This window comes from Piliocolobus tephrosceles, chromosome 3 (assembly GCF_002776525.5).
Source record: "Piliocolobus tephrosceles isolate RC106 chromosome 3, ASM277652v3, whole genome shotgun sequence".
NCBI lineage: Eukaryota > Metazoa > Chordata > Mammalia > Primates > Cercopithecidae > Piliocolobus > Piliocolobus tephrosceles.
Window position 1 is genome coordinate 6,510,238 of NC_045436.1, and position 16,122 is coordinate 6,526,359.

General features: G+C 38.8%; 1 protein-coding gene across 1 annotated transcript in view; it reads right to left on the minus strand.

The window, feature by feature from the left end:
* Window positions 1–16,122, minus strand: part of WWC2 (WW and C2 domain containing 2) — a 209,906-nt gene that overhangs the window by 25,170 nt on the left and 168,614 nt on the right. Inside the window, exons 17-21 of the mRNA XM_023221024.3 lie at window positions 13,946–14,070; window positions 11,911–12,109; window positions 10,391–10,555; window positions 8,719–8,811; window positions 5,151–5,393 (exon numbers count right to left, since the gene is read on the minus strand). Of these exons, the coding sequence (XP_023076792.1) occupies window positions 5,151–5,393; window positions 8,719–8,811; window positions 10,391–10,555; window positions 11,911–12,109; window positions 13,946–14,070 (825 nt within the window). The remainder of the gene's footprint in view (window positions 1–5,150; window positions 5,394–8,718; window positions 8,812–10,390; window positions 10,556–11,910; window positions 12,110–13,945; window positions 14,071–16,122) is intronic.

Consider the following 16,122-nt stretch of genomic DNA (forward strand, 5'->3'; position numbering starts at 1 on the left):
ACAGTATATTTATGATACTTTTACTTTTAAAAGAAGGTCTTAATCTTCTTTTTCAATAAGTATTAGACTTACTCTTTGGATCTGCCAGAGTCTCTCTCACTTTATCTCATGAGAAAATGTCTGGCGCTGGGGACCGGGAAGGAGCCTCTGGCTCTAGCCATGGTCACTTACACTCTACTGCCACACTGTCTTTCCAGAGAACACTTCAGAAACTTCACGGTTCCCCTATTACTTATGTATCACACATCAGTGCTCCACACAGATACATCCTCATCACACAGCAACGCTCCATACAGATGTGTCTGCTTCTGAGCTCTGTATTCATGCCATGACCAATCTCTTAATTCCTCCACAAATTCCTGCTATTTTAGCAGTTTAATAAATTTGTAGGGCAGGTCCCTCTCCTTGTTACTCTTTTCCAAAGTACCTTGGCTATTCTTTGACCTTTACTTTTTCATTAACTGCATCATTATCCATGAAGAACCATGTGGGTATTCTGCTTGGAATTACATTGACTTTATGGTACATTTTAGAAAGAACTGGCCGTCTCTACAGTATTAATTCTTCCTCTATATCAACAATTGGCAAACTATGGCCTGCCACCTCTTTTTGTAAATAAAGTTTTATCGGAACGCAAATACATCATTTAATTACATTTTATCTATGGCAGAACTGAATAGCGGCAACAGGGACCATATGGCAACAGGGAATATTTAACATTGTTGATATTTAGTTATAATACAGTTACATTATATTGTAGTATAATTTGATATAATATGTAATATATGGTCATTTATAGGAAAAGCTTACTGACCCCTGCTCTACATGGATGTAATAAATTCTCCATGAATTTGCTTTTACATTTCTTCTCAGTAGGTTTTGTAATTTTCTTTGTACTGTACTATTTTTGTTAAGTTTATTTCTTGATATTTGATATTCTTTGATACTGTTGTAATTATCTTAATTAAATGTTCTAGGTGTTTCTGGTTGGTGTAAAGAAATGCAACAGACTTTTGGATATCATTCTACTCACCCATCTTGCTAAACTCCTACTATTTGTAATAACTTACAAATTTTTTAATGTATGCAATGTCACCTGTAAATAATAGCAGCTTTATTTCTTTCCAATCTTTTTGCTTCTACTTTTTTTCTTGCCTTATGGCACTGTTTAGGAACTCCTAATACAATGTTGAACAGAAGGATAGTGAATGCCTTGTGTTTGATTTTAAAGAAAATGATTCTAATGTTTATCTATTTATGATCACATTTACTTTAAGTTATTCTTTATCAAGTTGAGGAAGTTCCTGTCTCTAACTTACTGGGATTTTTAAACATGAAAGAACACTGACTTTTCTCAATATTTTTCTGAATCTACTGAGTTGGCCAAATGATTTTTCTCCTTAATCTGTTAAAGTAATGAATTATATAAATAGATTTCCTAGCATTAAAAATATTCTTAGACATTTTGACAGGGTCAACATATATTTTTTTAATTCATTGTTTTCCAATATTAAAAAACCTGCCAGGCGCAGTGGCTTATGCCTGTAATCCCAGTACTTTGGGAAGCTGAGGCGGGCGGATCACCTGAGGTCAGGAGTTTGAGACCAGCCTGGCCAACATGGCGAAACCCCGTCTCTACCAAAACTACAAAAATTATCTTAGTGTGGTGGTGTGCACCTGTAGCCCCAGTTACTTGGGAAGCTGAGGCAGGAGAATTGCTTGAACCTGGGAGGCAGAGGTTGCAGTGAGCCGAGACCATGCCACTGCACTCCAGCCTTGGTAACAGAGCGAAACACCGTCTCAAAAAACCAAACCAAACCAAACCAAAGAAAACTTCTGTACAATTCAACATGGTCAACATGTATTATCTTTTTAATACAGTGTTGGATTCTATTTACTAACATTTTTTAGTCAGGATTCTGGCATCTACATTCATAAATGAAACTGGCCTGGCCTGTGATTTTCCTTTTGATAGTATCTTTGTCTAGTGTTGGCTTTAGGGATGTTGATTACATAAAATTAGTTGTGGAAGTGTTCCCTCTTTTTCTAGTGTCTGGAAGAGTTTGTATAAAATTGAGATAATTTCTTCTTTGAAAGTGTGGTGGAATTTGCTTATAAAGCATCCAGAACTTACATTTTCTTTGTGGATAGATTTTTAATCACTACTTCTACTTTTTTAAAAGAGTTATAGGATTTTCCATCCTTTTTATTCTTTCCAAACATCCATTCTAGTATATTTTCCTAGACGTATGTCCAAATTGTAGGCATATACTTTTGATAGTATTCAATTATTTTTTCCTGTCAGTCAGGCTGAAGTTCAGTGGGGTGATCACAGCTCACTTCAACCTCAAACCTCTGGTGATCCTCTTGCCTCAGTCACCAGAATAGCCAAGACTATATAGGTATGTGCCACCATGCTCAGCTAACTTAACTTTTTTTTTCCCCATGGGATCTTGTTATGTCACTCAGGCTAGTCTCAAACTCTTGGCCTCAAGCTGTCCTCCCACTCTGGTCTCCCAAAGCACTGGGAGTGCGTGTGTGTGTGTGTGTGTGTGTGTGTATGCATTTATTTTTTAATTTTTCATAACTGATTGACAGGGTATCACCCTGTCATCTAGGCTGGAGTGCAATGGTGCAATCACCACTCACTGCAGCCTCTACCTCCTGGGCTAAAGTGATCCTTCCACCTCAGCCTTACAAGTAATTGGGACCAAGTAATTGGTGCATGCTACCATGCCTAGTGAATTTTTTTTTTTAACTTTTTTTGTAGAGGCAAGGTCTCCCTATATTGCCCAGGCTGGTCTCCAACTCCTGGGGTCAAGTGATTCTCCCACCTCAGCTGTAATTATTTTTTAAATCTCACAATTACCTGTAGTTCTGTCACTCATTACTTCTGTAATATTCTTTATTTGTATATTCTCTTCATTAATTTTGCCAGAGCTTTGTCTGTTTTTCCTTTTGTTTTTTGCTCTACTGAGCTTCTCTCTATATAATGGAGATTAGATAAGTCAAGAAAAATGAAATACGGTAACAAGCAATTTATGGATGAACCTTTGCATTATGATATTAAGTAAAAACCTTAAGTCCCATAGTTTTAGTAATTATTGATACCTAGAGGTTTAGAATTTCATATCATGACACACTAGAAATGAACAACCAACCGAAGACACAAAGTTCTGTTTGCATCTATAGTTGTAAAACTCCAATTCAGCTTTCGAAGGCTTTGACCCATAAAAGTCAAAGACTGTGATGCTTCTCCATGACATTAAAGTAGGTCAAAGTCAACCAAGAGTTTGAAATTATTGCTAATGCTGAGTTAAAAACTCAGAGTAAAAATGATGGTTACTGAGGTTACAAACATAAGCGCAGGTCATTTCTGCTTATAATTCAATCTTCCATTTCATAAGACTACCTTCCACATGCTGTGGCCCTACTCTCCTGCAGGCTCCTGCCCACAGCCCTCCACTGTCTGGAGCCCATCTGGACCTTTATTAATGGACAGTCCTGGGCCTCTCACCCCTATGAAGCTCCACTTCCCACTTTAAAAGCCAGTTCAAGTGCCACCTCCTCCATGACACCTCTCATGACCTCTCCAGGAAGCACTGCTCTCATGGACCTGGAGTGTCTGGCTCATCTCCTTTATGAAACCAGGGCAATGTCTAATTATCCTGTATCCACTGCTGTGGCAAATGTAAGGCCTACCATTGAACTTCGCATTAAGCAAACACTGAGGTCCTACTGAATGTGAAGGTTTCCTTCTATCAGGTGGGATAAGATACAGATATGAAATACATTTTGTTGCTTAAAGTTTCTTTAAAGATTACTGGTGCCAGTTTGATTCTTGAAATTCATTCATTTAGTTTCTGAGTTCCATCTAGGATCAGTAGTTCCAGTCAGCTGAACGATTCAAACTTTCCTGATAGTACTATACACGACACGATCAAGTAACAACTCTGGGTCAAAAAGAGCAGTTTATATCATAGATAAGATTTTCTGTTAGTTTCAGGAAGTGTCTAATCTATTTTACATTCCCATCCAAAGGGACTGAAAGAAAACAACGTTTTGGCATTTGTAATATTAGTATTTCAGCTATATGGAAAATTCTATTTGCTACTACATATGGATATGAATACACACTTCTAAACCAAAATATAAATTCTACTCTCGAGAAAGTCAATCAATTTCATATGTATGCAGATTCTTGAAAATTTCAGTAATATTTAGGTGTCAAAATAATGGAAATAGTTTCTTTAACACTCTTGTGTTTTTTTTTTTTTTTTTGAGATGGAGTCTCACTCTGTCGCCCAGGCTGAAGTGTAGTGGTGTGATCTCGGCTCACTGCACCCTCTGCCTCCCAGGTTTAAGAAATTCTCTGTCTCAGCCTCCCGAATAGCTGGGATTACAGGTGCGTGCCACCACGCCCAGCTAATTTTTTTGTATTTTTAGTAGAGACTGGGTTTCAGCATCTTGGCCAGGATGGTCTTGAACTCCTAACCTCATGATCCACCCGCCTCAGCCTCCCAAAGTGCTGGGATTACAGGTGTGTGCCACTGCACCCGGCCAAAAATACTCTATTTTTAAATAAGTGATTTCATCTTTTTTTGGTATAGCTATTTGTAGGGTGAAAGGTAAGGGAGAATGTCAATAAACAAAGTGTAATTTTTCTTTAAGATAAGAATGAAAGTGAAAATTTAGTAGCATTAAAATTAGCAATGTATTTCACAATTGATGTGGTTAATGAACCTTAAAAAGACATCCATAGAAAATCCAAACAAAATGTCTCACTTATGCCCAAAGTTATACTGTATTTATTTGCCGAGTCTTACGTTGAGATTGAGAAAAATCTGGAGGAGAAATTATGACTACTTCCCACTTCCCCCTTGGCCACGCCCTCACTCTTACTGGCCACACCCATCCCCTGCTGCCACACCCACTTTCCCAGCTTCCTTGTTCCTTCAACATTTTCAGTTTGGAAAAAAAAAAAAAGGGCCTATAGCAGTGGGAAAAATGTGTTCCAAATGTGTTCCAAGCTGTAGTAAAACATCCAAAGACTTATGCGCAAAAAAGAAGCGTAACTTGGGTACCTTCTACGTGGCATGCTTTAAAAAAGATGTAAGCCCCTCCGAGATGACAGACCCTGAGCTGTGTACCTGCTTCTCCGCTTGTTTCAGAAGCTTCTGGAACCTCTCGTCCTCCAGCATGCCTGGTGGAAGGTCAGTCTCTCCCTGAGCTTTCAGTTCCTCCAGCTTCTGCCGCAAGTCCCTCAGTGCCTGCAGCTCATCATTGAGGCGGCTCTGCCGGGTCAGGGATGCCTGGAGGTCCAGTTCTAAGTCTAGAGATGTCCGTACTGGGCATTCTTGTGCTGTTCTTCTAAGGACTGACTGGCAAACCGTCTGGATAGTTAGAAACAGAATGATGAACACCCTGGTTATACAGGCAGTGGTTACCCTGCTTTCCCTCCTTCTGGCGCATGATGGATGGTGCTTCCTTGCGCCCTAGAAGCCAGGGCCTAAGGGGCAGGAGCAACTTGCTCGGGCCCATGGCAGGTGAGTTGGAGAGACGTGTCTTACTTCCGGCAGAAGCCTCTCAAAGCCAGTGTGAGAGGTGCACATTTCTGTCCCCTGCTGGAGGGAGAGCAAAGAACCACAGAGGGAGGCTCCATCAGCATGGGCCCTGGGTGAGAGCAACATGGGGCAGGGCCTCCTGCCAACCTGCAGTGAACCAGTAGCTGGGCAAGAAATAAACCTTTATTGTTTTATACCGCAGAGATTTTTAAAGTTGTTACCATAGTACAGCCTGGCTTACTTAGCCTGACCAATTGATTACATGAAGCCTGCCTTGTGTAATAAATAAATACATTGCAAGACACTTCTGTTTCCTCCATTTCAGGACATATAACTCTTATCATATCCATGACAGTCGGCCTGAATATAGCTGGACAATGTTGCTAGGTTTTGACTCTCTCCTCTAATCAGAATGCTTAAATTGAGTTGCCTTCCTTGATTTCCCATTGTGTGCTACGTACTTTCACCACTGAATCACCATGGCTCTTCTCAGGGGCAATCTTAACCCATTCATCAAGCAATAATTATTGAACATATATGAATAAACGTCTGCTGGGGTTGTGCAGGCAAAGTACTAGGAAGAGAAGACACAATCTCTGCCCTTGAAGACTTTGACTGCAGAATGACATGAGACCTTAAGCGAGAGGAAGCTGTGAGTGAGCGCAGGAGTGTACAGGGAGTCAGGGAAGGGGATGGATCACTCAGGGTCAGGGCCCATTCACTTGAGGAGGAGATTTTAAACAAGGTTGGGTGAGAGGGGAGACTGCACCAGCAGAGGGGAGCAAGGAGGTATTTCTTGCCTAGATTACTGGCAGACAGAATGCAAAATAAGTGATTGCTAATAAGAACTGTTACTATTTGATATGAGTGAGGAGGGACTCAAATTTGACAAGTACTCTAGTTTGAAGATCTGGAATAATGGTAGTGCTCATGCCAGACGGAAGGGAGGGGGCCTGTCTGTCCCTGTTCTGATTTCAGAGCCTTAGCCCAAGTCAGAGTCACTCTTACTGCGTCCTCCTGTTCTTCCTCCACATCCAGTACATATTGCATGGTCTTGTGTAACATTCTTATTTTTTAGGTTCCCTTTATTCAACCTCTACCCTCTCCTCTCTACAAATGCATTACACAGTAAGAATCATGTAGACATACATCATCTTTGACTGTATTACTTACTGTTCAGAATCAGAAATCCCTCCTAGCTGTCATGCACACAGAGCCTAAGGACTCCATATACAAGAGTCTGCTGGTAAATGTTTAATAACTGGCTCTCTCTAGGAGAGAAGAAAGCACTGATTTGCAGGGTTTGCCAGTTTCTATGTGGCAAATACTCCTACCATCACCATTTTCAAGCTCTGACTGTGATGTGTCACTGTCACTCCGATTTAACTGGCAAGAGACGAACACAATTGACTCTTGTGAGCCAGCGCGAGGAGGGTGCAGCACACCACTGCCAGTGGGTGCCCCTCTAACCTCATCCCTCACACACTTGGCGCTTTGCTCTTCTATTCAGGCGAACCTTTTACTCATCTTTACAGATACTTTTGTCTTCATACACCTCTATACCTTGCTCATGCTATAATTCTTAAAGCAGAATACCATTCCTCACTTGTTCCTATCAAACCGTATCTGTCTACTTTTAAAAACCATTTAAAACCATCTTCTACACACACTTCAGGATTAACCTTTGTCTGTGTCAAGTAGTCCTGATAACTAAGTTTATCAGTAACCCAACCGTTTCTCAGCTCCTTGATTCATAAACACTTTTGGTTAACATTTATCTGAAGAGTGAAACTATCCCTGAAAATACATGCTGCTTAAGAAGGCAAGTGACTTAGAAAGGAGTTGAGAAGACTCTTCACACAAGATGATAAAAATTTAGGTGCTTTTAAAGCATAAAGTTTGGTAATCTGAAAAATCGACATCTCAGAATTTCCTGAAAATGATGAATGCTGAATAAATGCCAGCACATCTCATCTGCCTCTATGCTTTTATGCCTTTCAAGTAACCAGGAAGTTAAACCAGGGGCACCCCCTGCTGCCTGGCCAGGCATCTCTTTACTCTGCACATGGCGGCATGAGACCAGAGTGGCCCTGGTAATGACAATGCTTCTGACTCATCTTCCCAGGCTTCATGCCTGGTCCTCCTATCCACAGTGCCAAAGCTGTTAGCAGAACCTGACAATCCTCATGCCCTGTGTGTCCCTGCTCCAGTATCATTTTATGCCACCTACTCACAGCACCCAGTATCCATCACACCCCACCCGGCCCCAAAGCTACCATTTTCTTCTTGAAATTTTATTCAAGTGTCGAGACCCCCCACCCCTGGCCAAGTGAGTCTTTCTGACTCTCTCAGTTAGATGGGCTCATTCCCTATCGTACCTGGCACAGCTGGGACAGTCCTGTGTGTGCTGCGTCCTCCTCTAGACCATGGACTCCTGAGGGTGCAAGCTCTTCACCATCGACAGAGCTCAGCACATGTGGTGGTCTGTACTCACCAAACCACACATTTTAAGCCAAAAGGATCACAGTAAACAAATATTTTCCTTTAGTATTTCAGCTGTTGGCAAGTAAACAGGCATTTCTGAACTACCTGAACAGTCCAACCTGTTAATTCACTTATTCTCTTAGACTTATCCTTAAAGCTCATGCAGAGACCCATGACCTCCAGGAAAATGCCACCTGAGCTGCCCACCCCCATTAGTGTGAACTTTCTAAAGATACCTGTTTAAGCAAGTTACGAAAACTGTGTGTTCCTCCTTTACCAGCGTGTGTGTCCTTCAGAAAAGGTACCAGGTCTTACACCCCTTCCCACAATCGCTCAAGACCTGGACATGGTATGCAGCATCATCAGAAATGTGTTCTACCATTGTCTGATACCCCTGCAGGCTCAGCAGGCCCCTACTCCAGAGATACTGAAACTGCATTTCCAGTCTTAACCATCACAGGTTCCACACCAATGATGAATAAATGCCCTCACAACCCTCCATCTCCATAGCAGCCATGGCATCTGCGTCTCTGTGTATCCCAGTGGCTGCATTCAGTAGGTCAAGTGCATGGAGCACTGACATTCATTTCGTGGTTCTGGAGTTTGTGCTGACAAGTCACAATTCTGGACTGGTCCAGGGACAGTGGGACGTGGTTGAGGGAATACATACCCTTTTGACCCTCAAACTGCGGCGTTCGGTGGAGTTTCTCACGAACAGTGATTTTTTAGCCAGGGTTGAACTGTCACTGTCACTCCGATTTAACTGGCAACAAAAGATTAAAAAAAAAAAAATCACTGCATATCAAACAGAGTGCAAGTGGAAGTTTGGGACTGAGACATTTACCAAGTAAAGCAGGTAGTGATAGTTAAGAGTTTATTTTTATTTTTTAAATCCCCTCAAATAAGTTTTTCCTGTTCTGTTTCGTTAAATAACTTCATTTTCTTAAATTATTTATTTATGTAATTTTTTTTGAGACAGAGTCTCACTCTGTCACCCAGGCTGGAGTACAGTGGCATAACCTCGGCTCACTGTCACCTCTGCCACCCAGGTTAACACAATTCTCCTGCCTCAGCCTCCCTAGTAACTGGGATTACAGGTGCACGCCACCATGCCCAGCTAATTTTTGTATTTTTAGTAGGGATGGGGTTTCACCATGTTGGCCAGGCTGGTCTTGAACTTCTGACCTCAGGTGATTCGCTCCCCTCAGGCTCCCAAAGTGTTGGGATTACAGTCAGGAGCCACCATGCCTGGAAATAATTTAAATAGCTGCCTTTTGGTAGTGGCTATCAAAAATCATATGTTTAAGCTACTTATATATATTTTTTAAATAAAATTATCCTTTGTATTTTTAGCTAATACATGATATTTGTTTCTTTAAAGGAAGGTCTGCATAAAGCACTGTGCTCAAGGTCAGAGTTGAGACAGTCTGTGCTATCTAGAATGCTCTCAGCCCAGATAGCCCATGCCCACTGTCTCCTCTGCTTCAAATCTTTACTGAAATGCAGCTTGCTCTGAATCCTGCGTATTACCCCCAACCCCCTGCACTACTGTTGTCCATAGCATTGATTCCCTTCCAAGATACTTCATAACCTGTTCATCATATTTACTGCTTGTGGTCTGGCTCGACTCCCAGGAACGTAAACTCTACAATGGCAGGGCTCTGAGTCTCTTGTTTCTAAATGAATCCCAAGTATCTAGGAAAGTGCTTAAAAGCAGGTGCTTAATAAAAACGTGTTGAACTGAATGAATAAATTTAGAATTTAAAAAGTATTTCTAACCCAGTTTATAATATTATGTCTGTCTTACTAGATAAATCAGAAATACTTCTAGAAGTAGAATTTGGCAAATTGATACAAATCTCATCATTTTCTTCACAGAACTATGGATGTGATCAGTGTTTATAAGCATTATTAAAAGAGGATTTTTGCTCTAAAATGCAATTCACAATTCTCAGTTCAACAAGACTAACATGGTTTGAAGGACATAAGATACAGAATAGAAATATACAGACTACATATATCTCAAAAAACTACTTTATGTTTCTAAATACAGACTGAAGTCCAAATAACATATGAACACTTAGCACTACGATCCGTAAACTTTGCTTACTTGCCAAATAAATCACATTGCAACCAAGGAGACATTAAATTTGACGGAAAAACAAACAAACTGAAAAGGACCATAAGCACGTGATATTCTACATCTATTTTATAGCATTTCTAGCATTTGTAGTTGTCATGTAAAGACTCCCAGTGCACAGTCTTCTCCTTTGCAGGCCATTCCCTACCAGAAGGGAAGAAGCTGCAGTCCCAGAGCCTCGCGGCCAGCGCCGCCACCTTACCCTGCAGATGTACTGGCTCCGCTCTCCAGGAGAAAAGGTTTGTGAGCGCACTATCACGCTGCTCCTCACAAAGGGATGCTGTCTAGAGCTCAGGCTGCTGCGCTCTTTGGGGCGAACTGTCATATTGTCATTAGCGGCTTCATCAGTGTTTGTCTCTTTGTCAACCTATAAAAGAAGTTAACAACTTGTCAGGAGCTGGAAGATGTGTAAACATTATGCTCCTTTCTTCTAAGAAAGAAAAAATATCTAATGTTACAACAGAGACTCATGGAGCACTATGGCCACTCCTAAGAGAAAGGCTTTGCATTACAGACTATAGTACTTCTGAAGTACTTCTGGGGAGAATTTCTCTTCGGTTTTCTACCAAGAGTGGCTTTCTGCTAAGTTCTTAGGAAGTTCTGCACAGCGGGCAGTGTGAGTTCTTGGGAAGTTCTGCAGGGCAGGCACTGTGGTATCTGTCCAACAAGCACCATAAATAGAGGTGCTGCCTCCACAAGGTCGAACATTAAAATGAAGGTTTAAATTTAAAATGATTTTATAAAGAATCCTATTTGGGTATATATCATCATTAAACTTCATTCAACTTTCTGATTACACTGTTTTCCAAATAAATGATAAAGATAATTAAATATAAGAAAATGAAATATACCACAAACATGTAGGTTTAAATAGAATATGCAATTATACATGTATAAACATAACTGTTGTGAAGCTGAGTTGTATTTTTACTGGATCTTTAGAAATGTAACCAAAATAAAACTTAAGTAAAAATGGAAGGTTCTCAAAATACAAACTCAGTAGGCATAGGCAGATGTCTGTTTTTTATCTTATAGGTATAATTTGATTCCAAACCTGCCTCTTGATGAAAGTTTGCTCCTTTGAGAAAGGAAGTTCTCAGGGCATAATATTATTTTCTCAGGAATACAAAATTATAATTTTCTAAACTCTATTACCAATATCCCCAGTGTGTGGGCATCCTCAAAGCTTGAAAATATTTTCCCCATATGAGGTTGACAGTCTCAGTACATCTCTCACTTAACTAGCGAAGTTACCTGTTTAATAACTTGGCCGGCACTTGTGCCTAAACTAAGTCACCTGTCACCTTTCCAATCAGGGCATCGCCTAACCAAAAGGAACTTTAAATGTTTACTTCATGTTTGAAATGGAAATAAAGCTTACTACATATACGGAACTTGACACAAGACATCCTGTTATTATCCAAGGAATTCAGAAAATACTTTTAATATTCACAGAATATTTATAGAGGTTTAAAGTAGCTAGAACTATTTCTCTTCTTACATATTCTCCAAATATAAGTGGAGAATATTTTGGGCCCATTTTAAAACTGTAAAGCATTTATGATGCTTCTCAGAGCCTATTCCCACACACGCCTTTCACGATCAGCTTTCGGCACAAAATCCTGACATGGGATTTACACCTAAGGAGACAGGCACGCATCTCCCTAGTCCACATGGTGCCCGTAAGGCATCCGTTTTAAGACAGAACAGTGGAATAGTCACCAGTGTTGGTGTTCCAGTAGGTGGCTGACTTCTGAGGTCTTTGGCACAGTTGTTTTCTTTCCTGTTCCCATCTTCGTTCATCTCAGGCACACTAGTGCATGAATTTAAATCTTCTGTACAGTTACTGTCCTCTGGCAATTTAACTTCAGCCTCTTTTTTAGCCACAATTTCGTTAGAGGCCTCTCTCAACATTGTTAGCCTATGGTAAAACAAAAACAAAACACACTTTTGGTATGCAGGCATGCTCCATGAACACGCAGCCTGGGCATGCTAAGTTGTTATCTGGGAAACAAACAGACTCACACATAATGAACCAAGCCATTTCTTTCACTGGGGTTTTTAACTAAATGTCTCATAAAAAATAAAATCCTCACTTCACCCTCTAGTAACCTGTAGCAAAATCACCATAATGTGGTATTAAAAAGTTAAACTCATGGAATTTAACCTAATTTCTAGATATTAAAATAGACATATTCTGAAAATCATAGAGTTTAATGTTAGCATTTAAAAATATTGACACTCACTATAAAATAACTTGGTGTTCGTTGTTCATTTATTGTAAAATTAATCATATAATAGAATGGAGTTACTCTCAGCTAAGAGTGAATAAACAAGTAAGGATTTTAAATACTCATTTTATTGAGTGTGCTCATGGTCTAGCGAGGAGAATCCTATGTTAAGGAAGTTTTTCTTCTAAACTAGCAGAAGACTCATTTTTAACAAAAGCACTGGCATAGGCTGAAGTGGCATTATAAGTGGTATAAGTGGTGCTCCAGAAGATAAATACAGCTTATATGGAATATATAAAGCAGGAGTACTAGGACGGTTTAGAACATCTCAAACTCTGTTGAGTTTCATGTTCTCCGAACGCAAACATTCTTTCCATTGAGAACTAAATGTTCAGCTTTAATTTGACTGGTGACGTATGACAAACTGGCACAGACTAGTTAATAAATGTCTAGCCATGAAGTGAACATAAGGGGAACCATTAATGACTACTATGAGTTATAAATTCCTTTGTTTACATAGTAAATGTACCGTTTGGAAATATGTGTGAAACAAATTGTATTTTACATATATGAGAATTACTATTTAAAGATACTATAATGAACCTTATAGTCACTCTCATATTTGTTTTGCAGTGCTGTGACTTTTATTCACTATGAAGGACTTTTGATAAGGACAAAGTATATCTATATCTTTTTACATCACAGTAGAAGCTATTCCTTCCAAATGTCCATGACTGCGTTATTTATGATATACCTTGTCACTCTAAGTTTCTAAAAAGTTTTCTATATACACACATACAAATGCATGCGATATACGTATATGCACATGTGTTAACAGTAGTTCAACCAAACGTAACAGTCTAAACAACTATATATTAAAAATTAACTCAAGCAATTTTACATATATATTTAAAGAGTGAAATATTCACTAAAATGTGTTTTAAGAGAAAACAGTACAATCCAGGAAGGATAGCTCTTTACATATATATGAACCTGGACAAAAACTGTAATAACTTCCCTCTCTGCCCCCCTTTTTAAAGGATTGGGTATGGATACAGGGAAGGACACAGAAAAAGAAAGTAAGAGTGGTAACAAACAGAGAAATGAGTACTCAGAAGTTGTTTTTAAAATACCTGCTTTGTCTTCCTAGAGCCTAAATGGTACTTCCAGGTAGATAAAAGAAAAATAGAGTCACTTTTAAAATTATCTATAACTCTACAATAAGCTACCATATCTATCAAAATCAAGTTTAGACTTAAAAAAAAAAAAGCTCAGAAAATCATGTTTTAAAATTACTTGAAACAAGAACAAAGAACCTGGCTAGTGTTTTAACTTTGCCCACAATCTTGCCGTTACTTCCTTAACCCTCTCATGACCAAGGAAAGACTTTTCCTAGCATAGCTTCCTGAAGGTGCAGTGCATTCCATAATTCTGGAATAAAACATGAGCCTACAAAGGTTTCATTGTAAGATGTGTAAACACATCATCTTTGAGTTCCCAATAGCAAAAGGAAATAACTGTTTAACCAGTCTCCATCTGGACCCCTTTGCTCTTCTTGTCTTGATTCTTCTTCTTCTTCTTCTTGTGCTAATTCTTGTTCCACAGCTAACAACTCAGCTGATGTTCTTGCAAGTAAGGCTGACACTGCATCCTGGAGAATGTAAAGCATATGGCAATTAACATCATATCCTTGAAGAAATGATTTAAAAACTCATCAGATGGGAATTTACACTACTATCTGTAAAGAAGACTCAACTCTCCTGCTGAAAACAAATATGAAAGCTGAATAAAATAGAACCCAAAACAAGCAAAACCTCTCAGCTGTTTTAAAGCAATGAAGAGCAACAAAGGCAATCAGGACTAGAGGGCCAAGATCCCAGGCAGAACAGAAATATAATAAGGTGAGCCATTGCCACTCTTTTCCCTTAGGGTATTTGTCAATTCTAGTGGTGAGGTACACAGGCTAAACAGACCGTGGCTGCCTAGAACAGTGGCAATGTCAGTAGGATGGGAAGACTAAAATTGAGTTCAGGACTACCAAGGCAGTCAACTCACAAGAGGTTAGAGAAAATGAACTGTAAAGTGAGCTCAATATTCTGCATGATATTCCTGTCATGGCATTTGCCATTCCTAAGCTGCCTATATGTAGAGCAAGAAGCTGAGAAACAAAGCAAAAAAACAGCTGCTATCAGGCTAAAATAGTAAGCAGATATTTCCATTGTGCCATACAGTCTTACGGAGAGCAAAACTGGAATTCAGGTCCCCACATAATTCAGGTAAGCTACCCATATTGTCATTTGCTTTTCAGAAGAATATAAAATCCTCTCTGGAGGAAGATATCAGTCAGTTATCCTCATACATAATATCCAGTATTTCATTAGGACCTAAAGAGTGAAAGTCAAGAGAAATGATAGCCAAATAAGGCAGACCCACAGATGATCCATACACTACAGGCACTGAGAAAAAAATTTAAGTTTTCATGAATAATATGCTCAAAAAACTGAATGAAATGATAAAGAATTTCAGTGGTATAAACAAAAAGAAAATCACATTAGCATATCAGCGTGAAACTGCTGAAGAATCTTACAAGCAGTAAAAGAAATAATGCTACATGACCCAACAATTAAGTTGTCCCCCAAAAGCTCAACAGAATCAATGGAAGCTAGATGACAATAAAATGATATTTTTAACATGTTCAAAGAAATAACTGCAGACCTAGAATTCTGAATATGCAGCAAAAAAACTATCCTTCACAAATGAAGTTGAAATAGATACTAACAGGTCTATACTAAAAGAAATATTAAAGGGAATTCTTTGAGCAGAAGGAAAATGTCTCAAATGGAAGCACAATAATGCAGAAGGAAATAAAACATAACAAAAGGGTAAAAATGTGAGGAAATCTGAATGAATACTAATTGTCAATGAAACAATAATAATATCTTGTGAGATTCAAAATATATGATAATAATAGCAGAGAAGGAGGAAAGGGAATAAAATGGAGTTAAAGTCTTTGAAAATCTTTGCATTGTCTGGGAAAAAGTAAAGGAATTGATTCATGGTAGCTTTTAATAAGTTAAGAACTCATGCTACAATCTCCAGGGAAACTGCAAAAAATAAAAGACTGCAGATCTAGTAGAGAGGAAAATGAAAATTTAAAAATAATTAATTCAAAACAAGGAAAGAAAAAGAGTAAAGATGGAATTAAAAGAAAACAAATAGGAAGATAATAGGATCAAACCCAAATATATCAATAATAGCATTAAAAGTAAGTGAGCTAAATATTTCAATTAAAAGATGAAGATTTTAAGACTGGATAATAAATCAAAACCAACTACATATTGCTTATAAGTAGAATATTTTAAATATAATATTTCAGAAAGGTGGAAAGTAAAAGGATGAAAAAAGATCAACCATGCAAACACTAACCCAAGAAGGCTGATATGTAGCTTTACTAACACCAGACAAAGTAGATTTGAAAACAAGAGGTATCGCTAGAGATAACAAGGAACACTTCATAATGATAAAAGGTTCAGTTGAACAGAAAGATGCAATGCAATGCTAAAGGTAAATGCTAAATTTACTTTACCTAATAACAGACTCAAAAAGCAATACTTACACATCTAAATAGACTGAAGTACAGAGACAGAATTTGAAAACAAAAACTTACACATAAAAAAGTACAGGACTGGATGGCTTCACCTGT